We start from the raw sequence: 25,015 nt of genomic DNA on the forward strand, positions 1-25,015 counted from the left end.
GTTTTAACCTGTTATTGGGCCTCGCACTCTCGCACAGAAGTGGAAACACTGAGGAAGAGGATGAACCCGAGGAGAGTCTCTTTGACCCACAGGAGCTGTGGTTGTTATTGAGAGGATGGGAAGGAGAAGTTGGTGAGAGGAGGCAAAAGGAAAATAGACGGAGCAGCCATGACGTGGAGGCGCCCCCTGGCTGCGGTCAGGGATGCTCTGAGAGGTCAGAGGGCGAGGGAGAACGACCTCCGCAACTTGGTGTCCAATCTGCCTTACGAGGGACTAGAGAAGGGGAAGCAACCCAACCGCTACTTTCCCGGCAACGCCATCAAGACCACCAAATACACCCTGCTCCTCTTCATCCCCATGAACCTCTTTGAGCAGTTTCACCGTCTGGCCAACCTCTACTTCGTGGGCCTAGCTATTCTGAACTTTGTCCCCGTGGTGAACGCGTTCCAGCCCGAGGTAGCTCTTATTCCAATCTGTGTCATCCTGTCTCTGACGGCCTTGAAGAACGCCTGGGAGGACTTCAGGAGGTACAAGTCAGACAGGAAGCTCAACAACACACCGTGCTTCATCTACAGCAGGTAAACGACTCAAAGGCCGTCACGCACTGAATATAGTGCGCGCTGCCACATGATGTGGCGAGTGGAAGAGCTGTTGGTGCATTAACAGCACCTCCACATCTGTGTTTGTGATTCTTATCAGGGAGCGTGTTGATGTCTGTGCGAGTGTGTAGATCCTGCATGGTTGTGTACTGTGTGTTTTACCTCCTCTGCATTCCAGCACCCATGGGAATTTTTGACTTAGAAATAGAAAATGTGTGGGAGATTATTCCTCTTTTGAAGAGCTGCACAACAATATCTCTCACCATCGCATTGTGCACATTTGATGAAACCCTCATCTGGGTGTTACATCAGCAAAGACAGTAAGGTTAACGGTTATCTATTTTTGAATTACTGGTGAAAAATGAATAATTCACAACGGAGGATGAACAGTGTCATTTTCAACCCTTTCACTGCAGGGATTTTGGAGATGAGATCGAGGGGAGGGGGTTTAGTATTTTCTGAACATGACGTGATGGAGACACCTCTGATGATGACTCGTCACAGATCAAAACTCTGGCAGGCTTCATCATCATTAACCAGCAGCTGCTTCCTGTCAAATAAAGTGCCCACCAAGGGTCAACAGCAGGGATGCTGGGAAGTGCAGTCTCAGCTGAGGGCGAGAAAAGCCTGCATCTCGTATGTGTGTGTTTATGTGTGAGTGTGTTAGTGGTGATAGGGTCCAGGTGGCCTGAAGTGCAGACTCCAGACGCAGCTTTGGACACTTCAGAGAACACGTCAGTCCCTCCGGGCCTGTTAGCGGACACTACTCGTCTCTGCCTCGCGCAATCAGATAAACAGCAGTTGAGTCATGAGCAGCAGCTCTCGCCGTCTCTCGTGGCTCGATCGCTGGGTGGGCATGCTAAAGCTTCATTTTGGGCTTGTAAAGATTAGAGCAAAATCGATTGGCTGGGATTTCTTTGAAGTATACAAATGTTTCAAGAGGAGGCTCGAGAATACATTTTGGGTTTTCCCCACACACTCGTTCACACGTCTTTTCCTCTGTGCAGGTAAAGTTTATCCGTCTGACACCACCAGGAAAACCCTTTAAACACACATGATGGACGAGTGCTCGTAAATCTGCCACTCAACCTTGCAGTTCATATAAAAAGCTCACATGGAATGCAGTCAGATGAGAGGGATTTAACTCTAAGTCATCCAATGCACACGTACATTTCTCATCACCGACCACCCACGTGTGTTTAAACAGAGGTGTGAAGGGTGTTTGAGCATGACGGGCCTTATCTTCAGGGTCATCGTATCTATCTCGTCTCAATCGCAATCTCTTGTCAATCCACCTGAGCTCAAGCGAACCAAACACGGAACACGCCAGCTGTTAATCATGCTGTTGTATGTCAATGTCAGTTTTACTGTGCGTTTACCGCAGAGCATTAACACCACTCACCAAATGTCACAACAGACTGCTCCTGTCTGTCGTCCTCAAAGGTTGTTTCGCCTCCACCATGTATGAATGTGACGTTGCATGTTATATATGTAGCATGTCACTTTATCTCAGTAATTGTTTTGTATGGAAATTCTACATATTATCAGGTTTAAAAGGTCCATTAGGAAGGATCTGTCTATCCATCATCACTTTATGTCAACATAATATACAAAATATTAATTTCTGATGGAGGAATTGGATGATTAGACAAAGAGAGATATTGCTTTGCAATGCATGTGAGACTCAAGGAAATACGTTTATTTGCTTTCGCTGCAAAGAGTTGAGATGAAAAGATAACACCTGTCTTATATCTATGCATAAGAAGCTACAACCAGCAGCTAGTTAGATTAGCATAGCAAAGACTAAACATCTGTGGAAACAACTAGCATGGCCGTCAAATGCAAACAAAATCTAGCTATCAGCACCTCTTAAGCTCATTAATTAACACATACTATCCCATTTGTTTAATCCATATCAAAATGTGAGTGTGAAAATGACAATTCACCATTTATTGGGGATTATGTTCACTAGCTAGAGGACTCTGTCTTAACAACTACAACCAATACTTCACACCTACCTTGTTTCGTCGACACATTCAGACTTTTCACTTTATTCCGAAACCAAAATAACAGGTGTGAAAGGTGCCTCGGACCAACGGACCAAAGTTTAGTTTGACCATAACAGTTTGTATCAGTCTGGATCAAAATGAACCAGGGTTAAGGTTATTAACTGCGCGGAAACTCTTTTGCGAATAGTTTGCGAATACCAATCTGTCAACACGCTGGCGTCAAACACTCACCCGTCTACAAACCATTCACTGTCTAGTATAGGTAGACGCAGCCCAGGTAGGTGATGACGACAGTACATACGCATGTCATACAAAAGTCTTTAGTCTGCTCCCTCTATTACTATGTGAAACAAAAACTAACCAGATCAACTGTGAACATGTAACCACATGGAGGTTTAGAGGAGCTAACCAGGCTAGCTGTTTCCTTCTGTTCCCAGTCTTTGTGCTAAGCTAATCAGCTTTTGGCTTTAGCTTCAATTTAATTATACAGAGATGTAAGTGGAATTCATTTAAGTGTGCTCCCTAAAAGCATTCCTTTAAAACAGATAGAAATGCAGAAATGTTCTGGTCGTGTCTGGGGTGTAACTGAGTCTGCGACGTGAAAACACACGACACACTTTTGAGAAATGGATCTCTCCTGTCAGCAGAGAGAACATTTGTACAAGCTGCCACGTAAATGAACTAAATTTAGTGCATAAATAGAATGCACTAAAAATACACAAACACCCACTCGCTGCATTGCTTGAGGCGAGGTGTGGTGTTACGTGGCCACCACCTAATAATCAGGTCCTACATGCAGGGCAGCATACCTGCAGCTCTCTGTCACTGCTGGTAATCCAGCTTGATGTACAAGTTCAAACCAGAAATCCTGTGTCCTGTGTATTCCTGTAAAAGTTACCTCGCTGTAAAACACACAAACCACATCTGAAGCGCTGATATTTTCATTTCATCGCTCGATTCATCTCCTAACTTAAGTGCTGTGAATTCATTTTTTTTATATTTCATTTGACCGCATGAAGGCAAGGCAGTTTTATTTATAAAGCACGTTTCATACACAGAGGTAGATTCAAGATGCTGCACAGAGACATTCAAAACAACTTTTAAAAATAAATCAATTTAAAATGAAAAAGCAGATTTTAAAACAATTCTCAAGCTAAATAAAAGAGATTTTAAAAAGTGGAAAAAAGAGGCAAAGAGATTAGAGGAGGTATTAAAAAAGAAAAATCTGTATGCAAATTAAAAAATAAATTGATGGAGAAAAAATAAATGAACTTAATGAATAATAAAATGAAAATAGAATAAAATACAATGAACCAGGGTCCAGTACCAATGCTGGTATGACCTTGTAAAATAGTTTTGTTAAATGCATTTAAAAGCTTTCAGTCTGGTTTTAAAAATTACAATGGATGGAGCATTCCTAAGACCATCAGGGCTGGTTACAGGGCTGAGATGAATAGTGACTGAATGCCTGTTCTCCATGTGTAGATTTGACCCTGCGCAACACGAGCAGACCACTCCCCAGTGATCTCAGGGGTCTCACAGTGTTGTTTTGTACTATCATGTCCGTCCTGTGGCTCCCTGGCAGCCAGTGTAGAGATTTAAGAACAGGGGGGATGTGGGCTGTTTTGAGATTTGATTAAAACTCTTGCATCTGAATTTTGGATGAGTTGTAAGTGCACAAACACAGACCAAATATACCAATAATGCTGATATTGTAGTTAATGAATATGACAATAACCATGGACTCTGTCTTTGGACAATACTACCTGTAATGACTGTTGGTATCTGACACCTCTGAACTCAGGAGAGAAAAAGAGTTTATGGAGAGGCGTTGGAAGGACCTACGAGTGGGGGATTTTGTGAAGATCGTCTGCAACGAGATCGTCCCAGCAGACCTCCTGCTCCTGCACACGTCGGACCCCAAAGGCGTTTGTCTCATAGAGACGGCCAACCTGGATGGAGAGACCAACCTGAAGCAGAGGAGGGTGGTGTCTGGGCTCTGCATCTCAGTGAGGCTTATTTACCACAACTTGCTCTCATTTCTTCTTTCCTCACAGTCTTCTTTTCTCATTCTCAGCTGCCTCACCGTTCCCCCGCCTTCTTACAGCATTTAACACACATTAGAAGCAACTGTGACATGCACCTATTATGACTTACTGTAACTGCAGTTCTTTTTTTATATGTTGAAGTCAGATGTGACACACAGAGAACATTCCTATACGTCCTGTGAATGAATATTTTACATCTAATATTTATAGACGAATATTTTTAGAAGTAGCGATTTAGTAGCACTTATATGGCACTTACCTATAGCACTTAGTAGTTTGGCTTTCTTGAAGAAAATTGTACTTTCTTGTTTCTTGTTGTTCTGGGTTTGTACCCTCATGGTTGAATGCACTTATAGTAAATCGCTTTGGATAAAAGCGTCAGCTAAATGAAATGTACTGTAATGTAATGTAGACCAACAGCTGTCGTTCTTGCATGAAATAATCATTATGTCATTCTTGAAATTCAGGTTACGTCACATTTTAAAACTTTCTGTCTGTCTTGTGGTGACCTCATCTTCTCACTTCCCAGGATCCTGAATTTGAACCTGAAAGCTTCAACAGCATCGTAGTGTGCGAGAAGCCCAACATCAATCTGAATCATTTCAAGTGTTATGTGTGAGTATCAAATACACGGATCACGCCGACCCCCAAACAGTTTCTTTGAGCCTTTCAGAGCAGCCGAGCAAAACTAATTCCAACCCACTCGATGCACTTTCTGATGCTACCAGAGGCATTATTGTGGCTGTAATAGACTATAATCGATTTCCTCAGGCACCCCAGGCCTTACAGATGGTCTACCCATGCTGTCCAGGCATGGCCGTAAAGCAGGAGAATTGCTAATGGGGTGTATATATAAGAAGTAATGAATATCTAACACGATCTGACAGTACAAAGGAGGTTTCTCACTTTCTCTTGCTGCAGAGAGGACCCTGATAAAGAGAAGGTGGGTGCTGGACTGGAGAGTCTGCTGCTTCGAGGCTGCACAGTGAGAAACACGGACCATGCTGTGGGCTTTGTGGTGTATGCAGGTATATTCTTTACTTTTCAGCTGCTGTAACCTTGAGCTTTGTTTTTGTTCAGGGCCATAGCCTGCGTGGGCTGACGTCATGAATCAAAGTTTCCTTAACACAACCCCAACCCCAAGATTCACTACAACCAATGTTTAAAAAAAAATCTAATATGTTGTGTTTTTACAAATTCAGTCCTGTCATGGCAAACAGTCAAACAAGGCTTACTTTTGGCCTCGCTAGCAGCTCTATGAGTCACACAGTGTGCAACTGAGGCTGATGGTTATGTCATTACTTTTGCAGGTTCTAAGTCATAAACAAAGTTTTGGGCAAACTGAACTTTTGACCTGTCAATGAAACTAGATACAAGCTATATGATCCCCAGTTACTTGGATTACTATGACTCACCCTCTGGGAACCACGATTACACAAGTTTTATGTGTGTAAACTTTAAGCTGCTGGAGAAATTAGACAAAGAATTAAATGATCACTAAAGTCAGTAGGATTCATCCCCTGGGGACCATGACTGCACAAATATTTTGCCAGTCCATCCCAGTAATGTTGAGACACAGCCATACATTCCATTTCATTTCAACTTTGAGCTGCCAGAGTTATGTGATGAAAAGTAACGGCTAGCGTCATAAGGATTCATCCTGTGGGGAACATGACTGCACAAATTTTGTGCCGGTCATTCCGAGTCATGTTGAGATACAGTTATTAATTTCATTTCATTTAATTTCTACTTTGAGCTGCTGGAGTTATACGACAAAAAGTAAGAGATTTGATAAAGTCACAAGGATTCATCCTCTGGGGAGCATGAAAGACTGTATAGAATATTATTCCTTGGCTCGAACAAAGTGGTGGACCAACCAAACGTGTAACTAACATGAAACCATCAGACCATCAGATCTGCATGAATGTTAGAGGACATGACCTTAGTGTCTGTAATCGTAGCCACAGCTCTGCTCTTTTGTCATGTTTGAAGATAAATTGAAATTCATTTCCTTCTGTGTTCACTGAGCATGTTACATGCCTGCTGGTAAGTGAATCAACACCTTCTGAACCCACCTTTAGGACACGAAACCAAGTCCATGCTCAACAACAACGGGCCGAGGTACAAGCGCAGCAAACTAGAGCGGAAGCTGAACATAGACGTCATCTTCTGCGTCATTCTCCTCCTCGTCATGTGTCTCATCGGGGCAGTAGGTCAGTGATGAAGTGCATAACTTAACTATAAAACCACCTTGCTGACTGGTTCATGATTAATGCTTTCACATTTATGAGGGGATGTTTAATTTTCAATCCAGAAAAAAACTCAGTCACTTTGGCCACAGGCCCAAACTCAGGGAGGAGACAGGGGAAGGTGTGGCGCCAAAAATAGCTCTCCTCCCTGCGAGTCGCTCGCTGTGATTAATCCCTCTGTCCTCCCACATGCAGGTCACTCCTTATGGCTGCAGGCCCTGCCCACTGTGCCCCCTTACCTGGTCCCCCAAAGCACGGGTCAGCTGGACAGTCCTGCTCTGTCCGGCTTTTACATGTTCTTCACCATGATCATCCTGCTGCAGGTGGAGGAGTCTGACTGTGTGTCACAGAGTAATCAGAACTAAAGGCAGTGTGTTTTTATTAATATGAAAATCCTTAAATTACTCCTCTCTCTCCTCCTGTCTCCATTACTTCCCCCTCTTTTCTCATCCATCTTCTTTTTTCCTCTTCATTCTCTCTTTTAATCGCACCTTGCAATCTCTTCTCTTCACATTTCCCTGACATATTTCCTTTCTCTCATCTTTCCCCTTTGTCTTTTGCATTTGTTACTTCCGATCACTCCTCTCCTCTCCTCTCCTCTCCTCTCCTCTCCTCTCCTCTGCAGGTCCTGATACCCATCTCCCTGTACGTGTCCATCGAGCTGGTAAAGATCGTTCAGATTTTCCTCATCACCAATGACCTTGATCTGTACGATGAGGAGACGGACAGTCGCATGCAGTGTAAGGCCCTGAACATCACGGAGGACCTGGGACAGATTGAATACATCTTCTCAGACAAGACTGGCACCCTCACTGAAAACAAGATGGTGTTTCGCCGATGCTCCATTATGGGCACCGAGTACCCACACAAAGAGAACGGTAAAATTTCACATCAAGACATCTTATTTAAAAAAAAGAGCAGTTAAGGAACCCGGCACTGCTTTGCATACAGGCCATTATGAATTACATACAATCATGAAAATATGAGGCTTGGTTTAGCTCCAGGAGAAATGGTGTGAGTGCACATCAAATGTTAACAATCATGGTCCCCAGTGGCACAATCTCAGAAATCACCACAGAATTAATTGCTGATGACCCTAATATTTTGGAGGCTGCCGTTTGTGGCGCTGTCGGATTGCATTGTGTCATACGGACAGCTGTTTCTATCATATCCACCCCATTTTTATCAGTGAAGTTGGACTAAATTAGGTTATGTTTTCAACGGTTTGTTTATTGATTTGTTTGATTTTAAAATTACGCACAAATTTGACGGATTTTATTTTTTTACTACAGATTAATTTGAAAAAATCTGGCATGTTTCAGGGACAGATATTTATGAGTGTGTGTACTTTGGTGCAGATCCGAGGTTTCCACATTTGAACATAACCTGACGTATAGGACACAGACAGTGCCTATTGTATGTCTCAACATGGTTTGGGGGATTTTTGCAGCCATCCGTCTGACTGTCCTTGATGAGCCGGAGTCAGAGGAGGAGGTCATCTTCAACCAGCGGCCACAACCCTCACGCACTGGATGGTCCCTGGATCCTGAGGACACCAACCCCAAAGACAATCAACATCCACCCTGCAGCAGACACAAGGGCAGGGTCTCAGGGAATGACGTGGCCTTCAGTAGTCCGCTGGTAAGATGATCGCTCAGGAAGGGAAGAAGAGGCAGATTCTTTCATTCACAGTGGGGTGTGATTATGGCTTAATGGTCATCAGCTCACCTGAAAGCTCATGAGCACAAGCATTGTCTGTTCATCCATTTATATATTTTTTAATTTCTTTCGGGAGCCAGCCAGACCTGAGAGATCCCAAATGGTCCATGTACATTGTGCTGTTTGTGACCCTTGAAGCAAACCACTGCCTACTTGTGAAAGAGGAATCAAATTCAAAGGTTATAAGAAATCCAGAAAAATAATAAGTTGTGTGGCGGATGTTTTCATTTTTGATTTCTCCACACTTATATTTTGTGATACCTTTCTGTGGTCTAGAGAAGCAGTGCTCAGGGCTCTCATCCATCTCATCAGTCTCACAGTTTATAAAATGTTCCTAAAACTTTTGTTTTCTTTGGCTTCACGTGGAGTTCAACTTTGGTGATCCGCAACATTCGCCTGCATCTGCGTATGTGTGACCGTGCCCCTGGGAGACCAACTTGACAGGTTGTTAGTTGATCACAAAGCTGACAAAAAATATTGAAATATAGAAAATGAAAGAAAATTATATATAGACTAAATCCTAAGTTCCTTTCCTCCATACTGTCTCCACTAATTGGGTAATTAGCAACATAAATACAAATGTATTAAATCTGATATTTAAAAAAATCCAGTTTCAAAATAAGAGCCCCCTCCTTACACGTATTATTTCATGTCTGTCTCCTCACTTAAAGGACGTCAAGCTGCCACTTGTTTACCCAAATCTCTCCCCTCCTTGTGTCAGAAGGCCTCATGGTCCCAGTGCCCACTGCAGATGGACGAGCTGCTAGGTGTCTGTGATGAGCACATCCATTTTGGCTCAAAGCTGCCCGTGTCTGTGACGGGACATATGGTCCTGCTGGGCACCATTTGGCACAAAGCACTGACATCACATTAACTGTAAACGTGCACTATAGATTAGTCATTGTTAGTGTACAGGTACAGTAGCTCTGTGTCTATTTTTGTCCGCAAAGACCTGGAAAAACCAACTGAGACAGAAGACGGCAGCACAGGGTCCATCTTTAGTTCTCCTCATGCTGTGTCTCTAACAGAGCAGAAACGTTCTATGAATGAAAACGTCCTCTTTTCCTTTCCTTTCCTTCCATCTGTGCTTTCTGTAATCCTTCCTCGCACATGGACCAAACAAAACCGGAGGAAAAGGTTAAAAGCTTAAAACTTTCTCCCAGTCCTGTCGCATCAAATCAGTGAAAGCCGAGTGTAAGCAAGAACAAGTTTATCAGCGTGAGCTTTTAATTAACAAAGTGATTAACTTTCTACTCCAACAGGAAACTGAGGTGATTCCAGACAGGAAGCTGCTTCAGCAGATTAGCGGGGCAGAGTGCAGCGGCAGGCAGCTGATAGATCCCTACCTGGACTTCTTTCTGGCTCTCGCCATTTGCAACACTGTGGTGGTTTCCATGGCAACAGCTTCGAGACGGAGGGTGAGGGCTCAGTTTGCTGTGACTGTGGATGGGATGTACAGATGAAGTGCAGAGTCAGGAACGAAAAGATGGACAAAGGATTTGTTCTGATGAAATTCTCAATGTGCAAACTTAAACTGCAACATATGAAATCCTATTGACCGCACATATTTAGTTTAATTGTGACAGTTTTCTTAAATGATTTGGCTCCTCTGTGATCAGTGGTTGGCACAAATATCCATCATCTTTAAAGCCCGGTTGTAAATGTTCTGAGTCGTCACTAAATTAGCCCCAGTATTAATGGTTTCTCCTGACTGTGCTGATCTGAGGTCTGGCAGATCGGAGAAATCTGTGTGTTTTCCCTTGAGCTTGAAATTAAAGAGTGGAAAATAGATGACACAGTTGTTTTTGAGAGGTCTATTGTGTTTTCATATGTGTGTGTGTGTAGGTAAAAATAATCACTTGACATAAATATTCCTTGTTTCAGGTGAGTTGGCTCCCACACCACAGACACACAAACAACCCTCTGGACACTATGTCCAGCCTGGTGAAAAGAGCCGGCTCTTTCTGCCACATTTTCACCTCCGGGCAGCGCAAACCAATGCAGAAGCGTTACCGCTCAGAGGACTCAGTTGTAGAGGAGGATATTAATCCGCCTTTAAAGATTGAGACGACTGAAAACACCAATGAGCTCCAAACACGTTCGCCCCGTGCAACCTCAGATAATCTCAGCTACGAGGCAGAGAGTCCGGATGAGGCCGCCCTAGTGTACGCGGCCAATGCATATGGCTTCACTCTGTTGGCCCGCACCCCCGACAGTGTGACGGTGCGGCTCCCGTCTGGGGAGGACCTGGTGTTTGAGGTGCTGGACACCTTAGCCTTTGACTCCAACAGGAAGAGAATGTCTGTGTTGGTGCGACACCCGATCACCAGAGAGTGTGTGCTGTACACTAAAGGTGCAGACTATGCCATCATGGAGCTGCTCGGCACACCGTACGCAGGTGTGTGCCAGTGGAAGCATATTCACACACTTTCATTAAATTTTTCACATGCATTAGCCAACACTGTGACTCCCTGGGCCACTTCCTAACTCAAAATGAAACAATATAAATACACCTGTCTTATTACTTCCAGAGCACCTCAGTGGGAGCCAGAAGAATATAGCAGCTGATACTCAGCATCACCTTGACTGCTACGCTAAAGAAGGGCTGCGGACACTTTGCATCACAAAGAAGGTGCATAATCAGATACGTTATATGCACCAGCATCGTGTTCTTATACAACTCGAGCTCTGTTTAGTGTTTTCTCTGTGTGTGCTGCAGGTTGTGAGTGACAAAGTGTATGAGAGCTGGTCACTGAACAGACAGAGAGCTCAGGCTGCTATAGAAAACAGAGAGGAGCTCCTCGTGGAAACTGCTCTGCAGCTGGAGACAAACCTCTCCCTGCTGGGTAACATACATCATTCATTAATTCAAGGAACACGTGAACACATGCTGCATGTTTGTGTGATGAGCACAGCGGGTAACTTTGGACATATGTCCTCCTGTAGGGGCGACGGGCATCGAGGACCGTCTCCAGGAGAATGTCCCAGACACCATCGTGGCGCTGCGGGAGGCAGGGATCCAGGTGTGGGTGCTGACCGGTGACAAGCCGGAGACAGCTGTCAACATCAGCTATGCCTGCAGGCTGCTGGAAGAGGAGGACCTGGTGATTAACATGAGCTGCAAAAACAAGGTGAGGAGGCCGCTGTCCGCCTCACTGAGGGTTGACTGGTGGAGTCAGAGCTGCTGCTCCCAACCGATGATAAATTAGTATCAGAGACAAACTAACTTACCTTTTTTTAGGTAATGCCAAACTTTATTTAAGAGTAAAAAGAGGAAATGTAGTTTTTTTTGTAAAAATAATAATGTAACCTTAAATTATGTCTTTACATAAATTGTTCCTCAACAATCCAAATCAAGACCAATACAATTAACAAATATATTCACTTCAATTTAATTAAATTTTACTTGAATAGCGCCAAATCATAACAAACATTATCTCAAGGCACTTTAAGGTCAAGAGCTCAAAATTGCAGAGAAACATAACAGTTCCCACTTTGAAGTAGTAATAGTTTAGGAATGTAAGATTTAATAAATTATCACTTTGTAGAAGCTGTAATGATTACGTTTACATATTTTGCTCAAAAATCAACTGAAACCATTATTGATCATCCAAATAGTTGTTGTTGTCTCTCGTTTGATAAATCAGTTAGTTGACTAATTTGAATTAGTTGTATATCAGTCAATAATTAATTGACTGTTGATTAATTAGTTGACTAAGTACCTGTGCTACTATTAAACCTTTTTATTTTATATTTTACTAAATCTGCCAGACAGCTTTAACAAAGAGGGGATTGATTTGGAAGAATTTTCAAAGTAAAATATCTTCTCCATAAAGACATGAAATGGTTAAAGATGATAATAGGTTATAGTTAGGGTTATGGTTAGGGGTTAGGGTTAGGGTTAGGGTTAGGGTTAAGCAGATAGTAAGAAAGTCATGTCGAGTTTATTTACAAAGAACATTTAACATGACAAGCATAAACTCAATGTGCTTCAAGATAAAAAAATAAAGCTACATGGCAAATTCATTACATGGCAAAACATATGAAAAAAACATACAATGTATATATATATATATACAAGGTACTAAATGAAAAAGACGTATTTTTAATCTACTTTAAAAGAAGAAATAACAGTTCATAGATTTCCAATTAATAAGAAAAGTCAAATCAATTCTTTGTTATTTGGAGTCAGTGTAGAGAAGTTAAGATAGGGCAGAGATTTAACAGGTCAAAGGACACAATGTCTTTTCCATGCAGTTAAAATTTCCAGCCCATTTAAACATTTCCAAACATTACATTATTTACCACTTTCCAATGTTTATGCCTGAATTTAGCAAATCAAAGAAAACAAGAAACACAAATGCAGCCTTTTTAAAGACAATAAACCAAGACGTGATTTATATTTCACATACAGCCCGTTCCAGAGGGCAGGTTTTTTTTTCTTTGAAGGGCTATTCAGGACAAACCACGTGTTTTCCAAGCAGCAAGCTCAAGAGGTTTTAACTCAGAGCTCGTCTCCTTTCAGTTTAAGTGGCCACATCTTTTTGACCACTTTAACTTAAAGGTCAAAGCCTCACATTTGGATCGGAGAGAGATAAGGTGTCAGGTGTGTGTGTGTGGGGGGGGGGGGGGGGTCCCCTGGCTTTTCTGAGGTCATTAAAGACCTGGTCACACAGGAATGAGCCCTTCATAACAACCTGACCATGTCTAATCAACCCCGGGCCTCAAATAGACCAAAATTACCTGTCAGCTCTAACAGATACAGGGGGATTTTTCTGGAACAAAGGGGCCACTGCGCTCCTCTCAGACGGGACCAGTCATTGATGATGAATGGAGCAGGCTACCCTCCACACAATGCCTCGTGCTTTCATATCTAATTGCCAGTCTAATATTCAACCCTCAGAGGAAATACCTCTTCTCTCATGATCCGGAGTGAAGGCATATTGGTAATGAACTTTTTTTTAAACCACTGTAACTCCACGACCACCTGAGGGCTGCACTCCCACCATTATCACCCAACCACACCTAATGAAATTTAGTCGGCAATAGAAAGATCAGATGGATAAAAACAGGATGCGACCCATTTTTTAAATCTTGTTAGTTTTTCCTTTTGGCTGAGAGGCAGGAGTTATTTACAGACAACAGCGATGAGTGTGAAGGGACCAGAGCCTTGGCAACTGCCTACACTCAGACATTATGATCATGACTCCACAGCACAAGCGATGTCTCTTACCAGCAAACTCCGCAATCTGCAGAGGAAGAAACTCAGATGTATTCAGTTAACTGTCACAAAACACCAATAAAACCAGCAAAACTATACATTTAAAAGCTTTGTGGAAATGATAATGTAGATGTTGTTTTCCAGCTCATTTGCACATCCATCCTGGACAGTACTCTGGAGGAGGTGAGGCGGTACGGAGAAGACCCCCGCAACGTGGACACGACCCCAGACATCTCTCTGGTGATCGACGGACGCACCCTGGCCATGGTCCTGTCCTCGGACCTGCAGGACCGCTTCGTGGACCTGGCGAAGCGCTGCCGCTCCGTGCTCTGCTGCCGAGTCACACCCTTGCAGAAGAGCAGCGTGGTGAAGCTGGTGCGGGAGAAGCTCAAGGTCATGACACTCGCTGTTGGTGAGAAACTTGTGTTGAGCTAATAATCCTGGAAAAGCTTAGCTAGGAGGCTGATATGATTTATGAACGATCTGCTTTAGGCCAATTTTCAACCAAAATCTATTATACGCTGCTGGATGTTGACTTTTTTTTTTTCACTTTCTTTAACATTGCCAGATTGGGGTCCTTTGACGTTTTCACCTATTTCCCAAGGAATAATTCATGGATATTGATGAAAACAAAAGGCATTTTAGGGAACAGATCTCTATGAGTGTGTATAATTTGGTGCAGTGTCATTAGATTTAAGGGGACTGTTGGGCCTTGGTGGAGGTATTCCCTCTACTGAGTGCCATTCTGGTTAATTGAGGAGTTTTGCATAAACCTCAAATTAAATTCCTAAATAAATGAAATAGTTCAATAGTGAAATAGTGAATTAAAAAATATATTAGAAGACTGTCTTTAGTAACATGTTATTGAACTGATATCCTCTTTGTGGCTTCAGGTGATGGTGCAAATGACGTCAACATGATCCAAGCAGCTGATATCGGCATTGGGATATCGGGTCAGGAGGGCATGCAGGTCTGAGGCTTTGAAGATGTTGTGTTTTCTTTCCGCTCCTCTCACTGTCCAAGACATATGACTCCTATTTGTCACCCACAGGCGGTCATGGCAAGTGACTTCGCTATATCTCACTTCAAACACCTGAAAAAACTCCTCCTGGTTCACGGACACTGGTGCCACACTCGACTGGCCAACATGATCATTTACTTCTTCTATAAGAATGTGGTGAGTCTTGTCTCTGTGCATCTGAGCGCTCTGCTGTCTGACTAAACGCACTTCCCATGTAATCATGTGCAGCTCCGTGTGTTCCTCAGGCCTATGTGAACCTCCTGTTCTGGTATCAGTTCTACTGCGGCTTCTCCGGCACGGCCATGATCGACTACTGGCTGATGATTTTCTTCAACCTCTTCTTCACCTCCGTACCGCCCGTCATGTTCGGGATAATGGACAAAGACATCTCTGCAGAGATGCTGATGGGTGTTCCTGAGCTGTACAGGACTGGACAGGGTAGAGGGGTCAGTGACACGTGTATACCTCTGCCAAGGCCCAACAGTTCCCTTAAGTTCAATCAAGCTGCAATAAATTTCACACACTCATAGAAATCAGCTCCCTAAACGCCTGATGTGTTTTATTTCATCAAGAATCATGAATTATCCCGTGCGAAATCAGTGAAAATGTCCAAAAATCTTGTTATGTTAAAAAAGAGATAAAAACTTGTTCCGGTTTCGCTCCAAATTGAAATGGGTTCTTTCCTAACCCACACCACGTCTTTCCACCAAATTCCCTGGAAATCAGTCAAACAGTTTTTGCAGAGTCTTGCTTATAAACAAACAGACAGACAAAGGTGACAACACCTCCTTGAATGGTGGAGGTAAAAATCTGATCAATGGCTACATGTTTATGACATAATGCCCCTGATTGATTGGTTGTTGTACTGTTTTGTGTTTCATACTAATACGTATGGGTTTTTTTTAGGAATACAACCCAAAAACTTTCTGGGTCTCCATCCTCGATGCCTTCTATCAGAGTCTGGTCTGCTTCTTCATTCCATACTTGGTGAGAGAAACATTTTCACTTGATGCGTCTGTCATGGTGCATCCTCCAGTTATTTTATTCCGTTTTCTGCCTAAAATTTGACAACATGTGTTTATGTTATTTCTCCCTCAGGCTTACCAGGACTCAGACATTGATGTTTTTACCTTTGGAACTCCTTTGAACACAATCTCTCTATTTACCATCCTGCTGCATCTGTCAATAGAGATCAAAACCTGGGTGAGTGCTGACCTGATGGATATCTATTTCTAGATACGATCACAACAAACCTCCAGTGAGCCAAAACTCTCATTGAATACTTTCAGTCAGTCTGCATTTGTAGGCTGTTGCACAATCGTTTGTATAACATCTTGAAACATTATCCAACTTTTTAAAATAAATGCACCAGAACCACTGATGGGAGTTTGTCTTATTGCTGCTCTATGCATCTGTCCTGCAGACGCTGGTTCATTGGGTAGTCATGCTGGGCAGTGTGGCGCTGTACTTCATCGTAACGCTGGCCTACAGCGCCATCTGCATCACCTGTAACCCTCCGTCCAACCCGTACTGGATCCTCCAGAGCCAGATGGCCGACCCCATGTTCTACCTTGTCTGCATCATCACCACTGTGGTGGCTCTGCTGCCCAGGTACGATCAGTCCAGTTTTTTTTCCTGGATGAATCCTTTACCCCCAATAGACATTATGTTTTTTTTTGGGGGGGGGGGGGTGTTAGCAGGATTGTGCAAAAACTACTCAACCGATTACTATGAAATTTTGTGGAGGGGTGGGGCATGACCCAAGGAAGAACCCATTCAGTTTGGTGTAGATCCTGATGAGGAACCAAATGCAGGGATCTTTTTCACTTTCTTTAACATTGTGAGATATGGCATTTTTCAACATATTCCTTAATTTCCTTAAGATCTTGTTGAAAAAAAACAGAAATGTTAAGGGGACTGTTATTTATTAGTGTGTGTAATCTGGTGTAGTTCCTAATAGAAATCTGGATCCTGTGAATTTAAATGTAGTTTCACAAGGGGGGTGTTAGTCCTTGTTGGAGGTTTGCACTCAATTTCTCCAAAACTCATACATAAGCAGCAACAGTTCCTCCAGTTTTCTCCTCACGTTTCTCCTCTGGTATATGTACAAATCATGATTTTTTTTTTTAAACAAACAAACTGTCATAAATCTCGACTCTAAGATATAAAATTATCTTTTTTTAATAGATAGCAACCTTTAAGATACAGATATAGAGAGAGTGGTAGATCACTGTGGTAGATGACTTAATGTTGCTGCTGTATGTATATTTTGTCCTAATGGTAACCAGGGTGCCAGAGCATCACTACTTGTGTCAAGCCAGGAAATAAATAGCTGCCAGCCTACACATTTAATTCACATTGACAACCTGTGAGAAATCTCACTGATGGAGGAAACAAGAACTATGTCACAGTGGCGCTTTTTAAGTTGACCATATGTAACTAGGGCAGCAACTAATGATTACTTTGTCTTAGAATGTCTGCAAATAGTCCATCCATCAGTTTTACAAAGCTAGTGACTTCAGATGCTTTGATTTGTCTTATCAGCAGCACAGGACATCAGTTTCTAGACAAAAACAGCATATCCCCACATCGGAGAAGCTGGAACAAGTAAATGTTTTTGCTAATTGACAAAAAAAATTAACTGATTATTAAAATAGTTGCCAATTCATTGTCCGTTGGTCAACCAATCAATCATTTAATCAGATTATTGTTTTGGCACATTGAGCAGTTTGCAGTTACTCCGTTTGAGATGGGTAAAATTGTCTTGTGGTTCCCATTATGAATCTGAGGGGTCACAAGGGAATTCAAGGGAATAAGAAAGAAGAACTCTGTTTAATACAAGTTAATTTTCCTTTTGCATTTTTTAACTATCAGAGGATTTAATCATTTAGGCCGCTAAAGGTCATTTAGGAAAAGCAATCAAAAATACGTCTGAACACGCAGATGATAACCAATGATGAGGGATCAGATTTGTAGGATATCTAAGGGATATAAGTCAGAAAGATCGGGAGGCACCCTCTGCCCGTTTAAACCTATTTACCCTCATAATCATATTATTTATGTATTATTTAGGGATACACATTTGACTCATGCAGATCATTAAATTCTGAGATAGTTATGGTGCAAAGACAGTGGAGGCTGATTTCTAATAAATAATGTTAATTGTGAAGGTCAGGAATGACTGCACCACGGCTCTGTCTTCCTCTCGCTTGGTAATGCGTCTGAAAGTGCTGATATTTAGAGGGAATGCTCTGATTTACATCAAAGGGCCGCATATTTTTCACTGGCCTACTTTCTCACCACCACGCTCTCTCCCCCAGGTACGTGTTTCACGTGCTGAGGAACTCTATCGCCCCCTCCCCGCTCATGCAAGCCAGGCATCTGGACCGGCTGGACCCGTCCTCGAGGGACCAGTGGATCAAGGAGTGGAGGAGCTTCAGGGGCGGAGGGCATGTCAAACGCTCCAGGCTGTCTACCCCACCCTCTCCCACCCTGGAGACCCCTGTGGACATTTATCCCCAGTCTCCCACCGCCTCTGATATCGCGGAGGATGATTTTGCACTGAATGTCATCACAAACTATCAGAGGCCCGAACACACAAGGAACAAAGATGTGCTGGCATCTTGACGGGGGACAGCAGCCTGGTTATTTATTTAGAAAATTGTAAATAATCCGCATTGGCTCATAAGTGGAGACATCCCAGTGTAATGTCTTCTTTTGTGGGGGTGGGAGAGGTGGTCTTACATAAATGCAGTTAGAAAGAATCACTCCTCTTCTTCTTCGACTTGTGGCAAATCATCGATTAAGGTGGTGCGTTCGTTCTGTAATAAACTGCTCGACAAAAAGCAGGCAGGCCCTCTCCTCTCTTTACACTCATCATAACAAGCTGCCACAGTGAACACATAAGCCTGTTACTTTCCTGATGGGGTTTCTGAGAACGGTGGTAACCCAATTAGTTATGCCACCCACCCCTCCAAAAAAGTGCCACTTTCCCAGAACAAAATGCTTAGCTGGTTTAATGTATTCCGCTCACCTAGATACCCTTAACAGTCGCAATGCATCCTGTCACCGAGGCAGACACACAGATTTTTCAATTAAATTTGCCTGAATGAAAAAATGTCTTTTTATAGGCTGGGCCTGTGATTAGTTTGGTTGTAAAACTCATACATTTGTGGAATAGATGAGGAAACAATGTTTCCTTCAAAGGTGCCTGTGTGCGTACGTGTGTGTGTTTGTGTGTGACATGTAACAAGTAAAAAGGTAAATTCTAAAGAATGTGAAGAAAAAGGCTCCTGAGCTGCAGAGTCTGATGCTTTCTTTATGGAAATGGAGTGTGCACAAGCCGAATCCACTTGTTAAAAGGGCTGAGTTATCATTGGCATGCTGGTACTTCATTATACAGCAGCAGCAGCTCTGCTTATATAACGTCCCACTGACTCCAGTAAGACCACTGCTGCCCTCTACTGCTGGAAACTAAGAGCTGCAGAAAGGTCAAATGGGACAAAGTCAGAAAAACACATCCGACCAGGCTTCAGTGCATCTGAGCCCCGAGAACACACAAGTGAATCAGCCACATTTTTACTGAGGATCAAAAGTGTGAGTAAAAAGAAAATGGCAGTTACACTGAAGCAGACCTGAGCGAACTGCTGCACATACAGGAAAACCATGTAAACGTACATGATACATATTTTACATATAATTAATAAATACAATCTTTAGGGTTTTAATATTCCACGTGGCACAATCCAGCACCACATGCTTTATAGGCCTGTTTTGTCGTATTTTGCTTAAAATACATTTGTACAATATGGTAGAAAAAAAGAATGCAACATGAAAATATGATTAACAGATATTTGGCACAAAGGCCACTTTTTTAAACATAAAACAACATAAAAAGATTAAGTCTTGAGAACATCTGTTTCAACCAGGATTCCTAAATTAACAGGTAGGTTAAAAAATAAAGAACACCAGAAACAATCCTTTTAAAAAAGCTTAAAAATGACTCTTCAATAAATATCAATGTCATTAATTTCCCGCATATTAATGATGAATGATGTTGTAGGTTAGGATGAAATAGTTAAGTCGCCACTCACGCAAACACAAATAGACAAGAACACAAAAGACCTATTGTGTTTTACATGAATGTGTGATGCTTGTTCTGACAGTGACTGGACAGCAACTGGAAACTCTTGTTCTCTCTCTGCTACATTATTGTTAATAGTCTCTCTACTCTACTGGAGTGATGATGAGTCCAGGCGTGGTCTCTGTCTCTCAAACTCAGAGTAAATAACATAGTTTTACCATAAGATAAGACCTGGAATGAGATGCTGTTCAGGATAAATTATACAGTTTGATGCTTTTAACATGAGCAGATGGCAGATCCACATCCTTCACACACAATGGTTGGCATTCCCATCTTCCTTCAAGACCTGAGAGAGTCTAACAACACGTCCAAAAGTTCACATCGAGACATCTATGTGTCGAAAGAAAGCTGAGTGCTCAGGAGAAAGCCAGACAGAAATAAAAATAGAAGTGACAGCATCAGAACGAGCCAATGGTCCGTCTTCTAGAAAGCCTGCCAAGAACACTGATGTCAGAGAACCTGTCTCTCACCAACTAATCATCCAAAAAGAGCACGACACAACAGGTCCACAGTACAATGTGTAACTGTGGACACACTGTTTAAATCACTCATTTAATCCTCATACAGTAAGTCCATGAAAGTCATGTACTTCATTACCAGCCCCTCTCTCCGGCTCCAGCCTACCAGGTGGGCATCATATCGGGGAACCACATGCGGCCCAGGTGCTTGGACACTTCGCTGTGGATCTGCTCCATGTTGTAGCTGCTGTCTGGGATCAGCACCTCCTCCATGATTGACAGCTGAGTCAGCCTGCCCCCGCACATCTTCACAAATTCCAGAAAGCCACTGCAGGTCACCTCGCACTCGCCGAGCCCGATGGCCGTCAAGCTCTTGCAGCGCTCTGCGATCTGGATCAGCTCCTCGTCCAGGGGCTCCAGGCCGTTGGCACACACGACCAGCTCCACCAGCCGAGGGCAGTTCAGTCCAGTGCGGCCCAGCATCTCTTTGCTGACGGCCCGGCCAAAGTACAGGTGGGTGACGGGAGTCTCCTCTCGGAAGAAGGGCTCGAACTCCTCCTCGTAGAGGAAGAAGTACATGACGATGTTGACCTTGGGCGAGTGTCGGACCAGGGCCTGCCAGCTGCTCCTCTTGATGGTGTGAAAGTGCGTCTGGCCGGGGATTTCGCTTACCACATCAATGCGCAGGTGCTCCAGGTGGACGTGTTTTTCAGAGGAGAGAGCAAGCAGGAGCTCATCACTGAGGAGGTGGTAGTTCAATGCCAGCTCCCTTAGGCCATGGCACTGATCTGCCACACACAGGATACCTGTGGAGAGAAAGAGAGATTTAATAGGAACAAATCCCTTTAAAAATAAATGATTAGAAATGAATGAGAATTAAAATAAGAACAGTGATTTCAGTGAGTCAGTATAGCTGTTGGATGGATTGCTAGTAAAATGACTTTTATTAATAAATAAAAGTCATTGTCCCTGGAAGATGAACCCTACTGACTTTCTTCCAGGGCGGGGCAATATGGCCAAACATTATATCAAGATAAAGAATATCATATCAGTCGATATGGATAATCACCAAGATAAGATAAATGAAGATAAAATATTTTTTTGAAGTTTAAAGTTAGATTCTTGCTCCTGAGTGAAGGTTGTGTAGGTGGATCGTGATGGTGGCTTGTGATCGTGATGGTAGATCATGATGGTGGCTTGTGATCATGATGGTAGATTGTGGTGGTGCATTGTGATCGTGATGGTGGTAGCTGGTCATGGTGATGGATCGTGATGGTGGTGGAAACTGATCATGGACTATGATTGCAACAAGACTGTTTGATATACAATATGCCTACTACACATATGCTAAAAACTGGTTCTTCTAATAAATGTAGTAAATATTGTAATTTTGTTGATGTGTTCAGCTACATTTGTCATCTATTGTACTCCGTCCTGGGAGAGGGATCCCTCACATGTGTCTCTCTCTGAGGTTTCTATGTGCTCTTTCCGTTAATACGTTTTTTTGGTAGTTTTTCCTTACTCCTGTTGAGGTTTAAGGACAGAGGATGTCGCACCTTGTTAAACCCTGTGAGACAAATTGTGATTATGAATATGAGCTGTACAAATAAAATTGGATTGATAACTGATTAATGAACAGCAAAATATTTAGTAATCTGAGGTAGATAAATCATGTGTACAGTGCATAGGTATACTTTTTTTATGAGTATTGATGAAAATGATATTGCAAAAAACATTTTTATTTTATTTTGTTTTAGCCTTTTCCTTATTTCTTCTATTGTGTTAATATTTGTGTTGAAGTAAGTGAAATATCTTGACTGCAACTTTTTGTCCTCAAGAAATGTTTTCACTTTCACTTCCCGCAGTCGTCATCATGACAGGGTTAAAACAGGTTTGTTGTTTGACCACATATCTGCAACAACGACATTCCCATCAGCTTCAGTCATGTTTAGTTATAATTAGCAAATGTTAGCATGCTACACTCGGATGGTGAACATGATAAACAATAGTATAAAACATAGTAGAGCTGCTGGCATTATAGACTCACTCTTTCTTATAAATGTATTTGTCTTGCATTTGCTATTAGACGGTCACAATGTACAGCAACATGTGTCCCTCTTGTGGCCTAGAAATTTAAGACACCTACCTTACCTCAGTGTCCCAGTTCAAGCCCGGCATGAGACATCTGTCACGTATCATTGCACCTTTCTCCCTCTTTTCATTCCCTGTACTCTCTGTGCTGGCTCATACAGTAAAGGCCAAATAACAAAATCCTTTAAAGAAAATATATATTGACCTGCTGGGGAGACATGAGGACAGCTGCTCATCTTCAGCAGCTTGAGTGTGTCCCTGTTGTTGGCAACCAGCACCTTCAAGGACGGGTCGTCCACTGGGGTGTCATCAATCTTGATAGAGGACAGGGACTTGGAGTTGACAAACACCACGGTCAGTGCAGACACAAAGTGAGCCTGAGGAGGACAAGCAGACAGGTCAGAAGATTTAGCACAAATTAAATCCATTAAGATACAATCAACAACGGGGGAGAGGTGAAAACAATCTGCGGTGGTACATGTTACTGAAATACCTGATGTGATCTCACCCAGCTCCTTGTGTGCAACAAATAGAGCATCGGTAAAAGAAGCGGCCTCTTACCTGGGACACATCCATGAAGCTGGGCCGTGCTGTGGAAATCAGCCCCAGGGTCTTAATGGTACAGTTCACCAGCTGGGAGAGAATGTCACAGGCCGCCTCTGCAGACTCGATGCAGCTGTCCACCTGATTTACCAGCAGTGATTCACCGTTCACACAGAGAGAGAAAAAATCAAATCAAATTAGAAATGGGAAAGATGGAGGTCTGAGAATCATTTCAGCCTGGATGTGTTAAGTCTGCTAACGCCAAGACATCTGATGCGTCATGATGGATTGTGCAGCAGATGGTTTGGATTAAGGAGGGCACGTAATGTTTTTTAAGCATCAGTGTTGTGAAAATGGAGGAGAGGAAAAGGGAGAGGACACGGGCGACAGCAGGGGAGGCTTTTACCTTAAAGCTGATGTACTGCAGGTGCTGGGCGTGCTTCTTGATGATCTGCTGAATGAGGTCAGGGTGAGTGGGGCGCAGGTAGGAGGTGGCCGGCTGATTGAGCTCAAACTCAAACCTCCTCCACAGGTCGGGGGTGTGAAAGACCTCATTCCAGCAGCGACACGCGGACGAGGCCCTGGCCCGGTCTATGAGGGACAGATGATGGAAGATCTGCAGGACGACGTGGTGGGGCAGGTTACCCCAGTCCTCTGCTGGAGACAGGGACAAGCTGGACACCCCCCACTTCTGTCTCTGAGCCCTCTCCTTGTGGGAAGAGAAGGTCGGGCACTTTGATTTGAAACCTGTCCGTCCTCGCTTCATTCTGAAACAGATCAGCACACTGTTGGATCATGGTAGATCAGAAATCGTTCAAAGTCTACTGCAACAACAACAGTTCATGCACATTTAAACATCTGCAGCATCTTTTTTCAATAGAATATTATGAAAGTAGAATGAGACTATAGTGTAAACTCACACTCAGGTTGACAGAAGCTGGCTATTTCCTGGTGGATTGTGCTGTTCAGCTAGAATCCTCTCTCCATTACTACCTGCAAAAAGGATGGTGGTTACATCCAGACGTCAGATATACTTTTAATAATCATATTAACACCACTTGTCATCTCTTCAAAATTGAATTTAAACATATCAACATCTGGAAATCTTTCTTTTTGGCCCCCAATGTCCCATAACATTAGATACTAATATAGATTTTAATGAGGAACTCACTAAATGTTCTTGTTTTTAATCTTTTTAGAAGTGGTGAACACAGGTTTTCACTGACTTTATGAAATCAAATGGTAAGAATCTCTATTTTATTAAAGTAACTGCTCCAATATGCTGCTTTTATCCCTCTGCACGCAATTTATAAATCTTCTGTGGAAATCCAACATGCGTGAAAAACTGCATGTTATTCATCCACTTACTGAATTTGAAAAACTATTGCTCATTTTTGATGCATTGTTGAAAAGGGTTTTTTTCTGCTACTATGAATCAGTTGCAGGTAGTTGCTCTCATTCACTGTATCTAAGATGTCACATTTACATTCAAGTATTACAGAGCCCATCTCAATATTGATGAGGTAGTCCTCAGTCTATAACCTGGCTACTGTAGAACTTGAACTTTTTTTCCAAAGATCACTTTTTAAAAGCTTTTCCTATAACCACAGGCAAAACTGCAGTCAATTTAGGATTGATTTTCAAAACAAGAACAACCGATCATCTCCCTTTGAAAATCACCACAGTGGACACAACCTTCATTGAGACGAGTAATCAAATACTGTATAATCAACTGAAATGATTATATAAATGACGGGAAACTCACCTCAGACACTGCAGAGACCAAAGAAAAAGTGATGCTGAAGCCTCATTACTGAGATCACTCCCAATCTCGAGGGAGCAAACCTATCACTTAGCCTCAGTAGAAGCTGATGTCGTCTATTTACATGCATGAATCACCAAGCTAGAACCTCT

General features: G+C 42.7%; 2 protein-coding genes across 2 annotated transcripts; one reads left to right on the forward strand and one right to left on the reverse strand.

Annotated features, from left to right (window-relative positions):
* The first annotated feature begins 20 nt into the window (after positions 1-20).
* atp10b (ATPase phospholipid transporting 10B) lies at positions 21-19,162 on the forward strand. The gene is made up of 21 exons (XM_034598865.1): positions 21-578; positions 4,413-4,617; positions 5,186-5,271; positions 5,578-5,684; positions 6,738-6,869; positions 7,101-7,228; positions 7,531-7,783; positions 8,356-8,546; positions 9,887-10,042; positions 10,509-11,022; positions 11,156-11,256; positions 11,344-11,470; positions 11,571-11,755; positions 13,990-14,257; positions 14,739-14,815; positions 14,897-15,022; positions 15,112-15,312; positions 15,773-15,853; positions 15,965-16,069; positions 16,290-16,477; positions 18,187-19,162. The coding sequence occupies exons 1-21, from the start codon at positions 169-171 to the stop codon at positions 18,491-18,493; spliced, it is 3,948 nt and encodes a 1,315-aa protein (XP_034454756.1). The 5' UTR covers positions 21-168; the 3' UTR covers positions 18,494-19,162.
* Positions 19,163-20,316: 1,154 nt separating this feature from the next.
* Positions 20,317-23,947, reverse strand: fbxl3l (F-box and leucine-rich repeat protein 3, like). The gene is made up of 4 exons (XM_034598065.1): positions 23,508-23,947; positions 23,120-23,242; positions 22,764-22,935; positions 20,317-21,273 (listed from the first exon to the last, which is right to left on the reverse strand). The coding sequence occupies exons 1-4, from the start codon at positions 23,865-23,867 to the stop codon at positions 20,630-20,632; spliced, it is 1,299 nt and encodes a 432-aa protein (XP_034453956.1). The 5' UTR covers positions 23,868-23,947; the 3' UTR covers positions 20,317-20,629.
* Positions 23,948-25,015: the final 1,068 nt, after the last annotated feature.

This window comes from Hippoglossus hippoglossus, chromosome 10 (genome assembly GCF_009819705.1).
Source record: "Hippoglossus hippoglossus isolate fHipHip1 chromosome 10, fHipHip1.pri, whole genome shotgun sequence".
In the NCBI taxonomy this organism is placed as follows: domain Eukaryota; kingdom Metazoa; phylum Chordata; class Actinopteri; order Pleuronectiformes; family Pleuronectidae; genus Hippoglossus; species Hippoglossus hippoglossus.

Excerpts from the sequence above, each read along its gene's own strand:
- fbxl3l (XM_034598065.1), bottom strand. The coding sequence starts at position 23,867 with ATGAAGCGAGGACGGACAGGTTTCAAATCAAAGTGCCCGACCTTCTCT. Across the intron at positions 23,243-23,507 it reads TGCAGTACATCAGCTTTAAG|GTGGACAGCTGCATCGAGTC; the intron begins GTAAAAGCCTCC and ends CTGGTAAATCAG. Across the intron at positions 22,936-23,119 it reads GCTTCATGGATGTGTCCCAG|GCTCACTTTGTGTCTGCACT; the intron begins GTAAGAGGCCGC and ends TGTCCTCCTCAG.
- atp10b (XM_034598865.1), top strand. The coding sequence starts at position 169 with ATGACGTGGAGGCGCCCCCTGGCTGCGGTCAGGGATGCTCTGAGAGGT. Across the intron at positions 5,272-5,577 it reads AATCATTTCAAGTGTTATGT|AGAGGACCCTGATAAAGAGA; the intron begins GTGAGTATCAAA and ends CTCTTGCTGCAG. Across the intron at positions 5,685-6,737 it reads GGGCTTTGTGGTGTATGCAG|GACACGAAACCAAGTCCATG; the intron begins GTATATTCTTTA and ends ACCCACCTTTAG.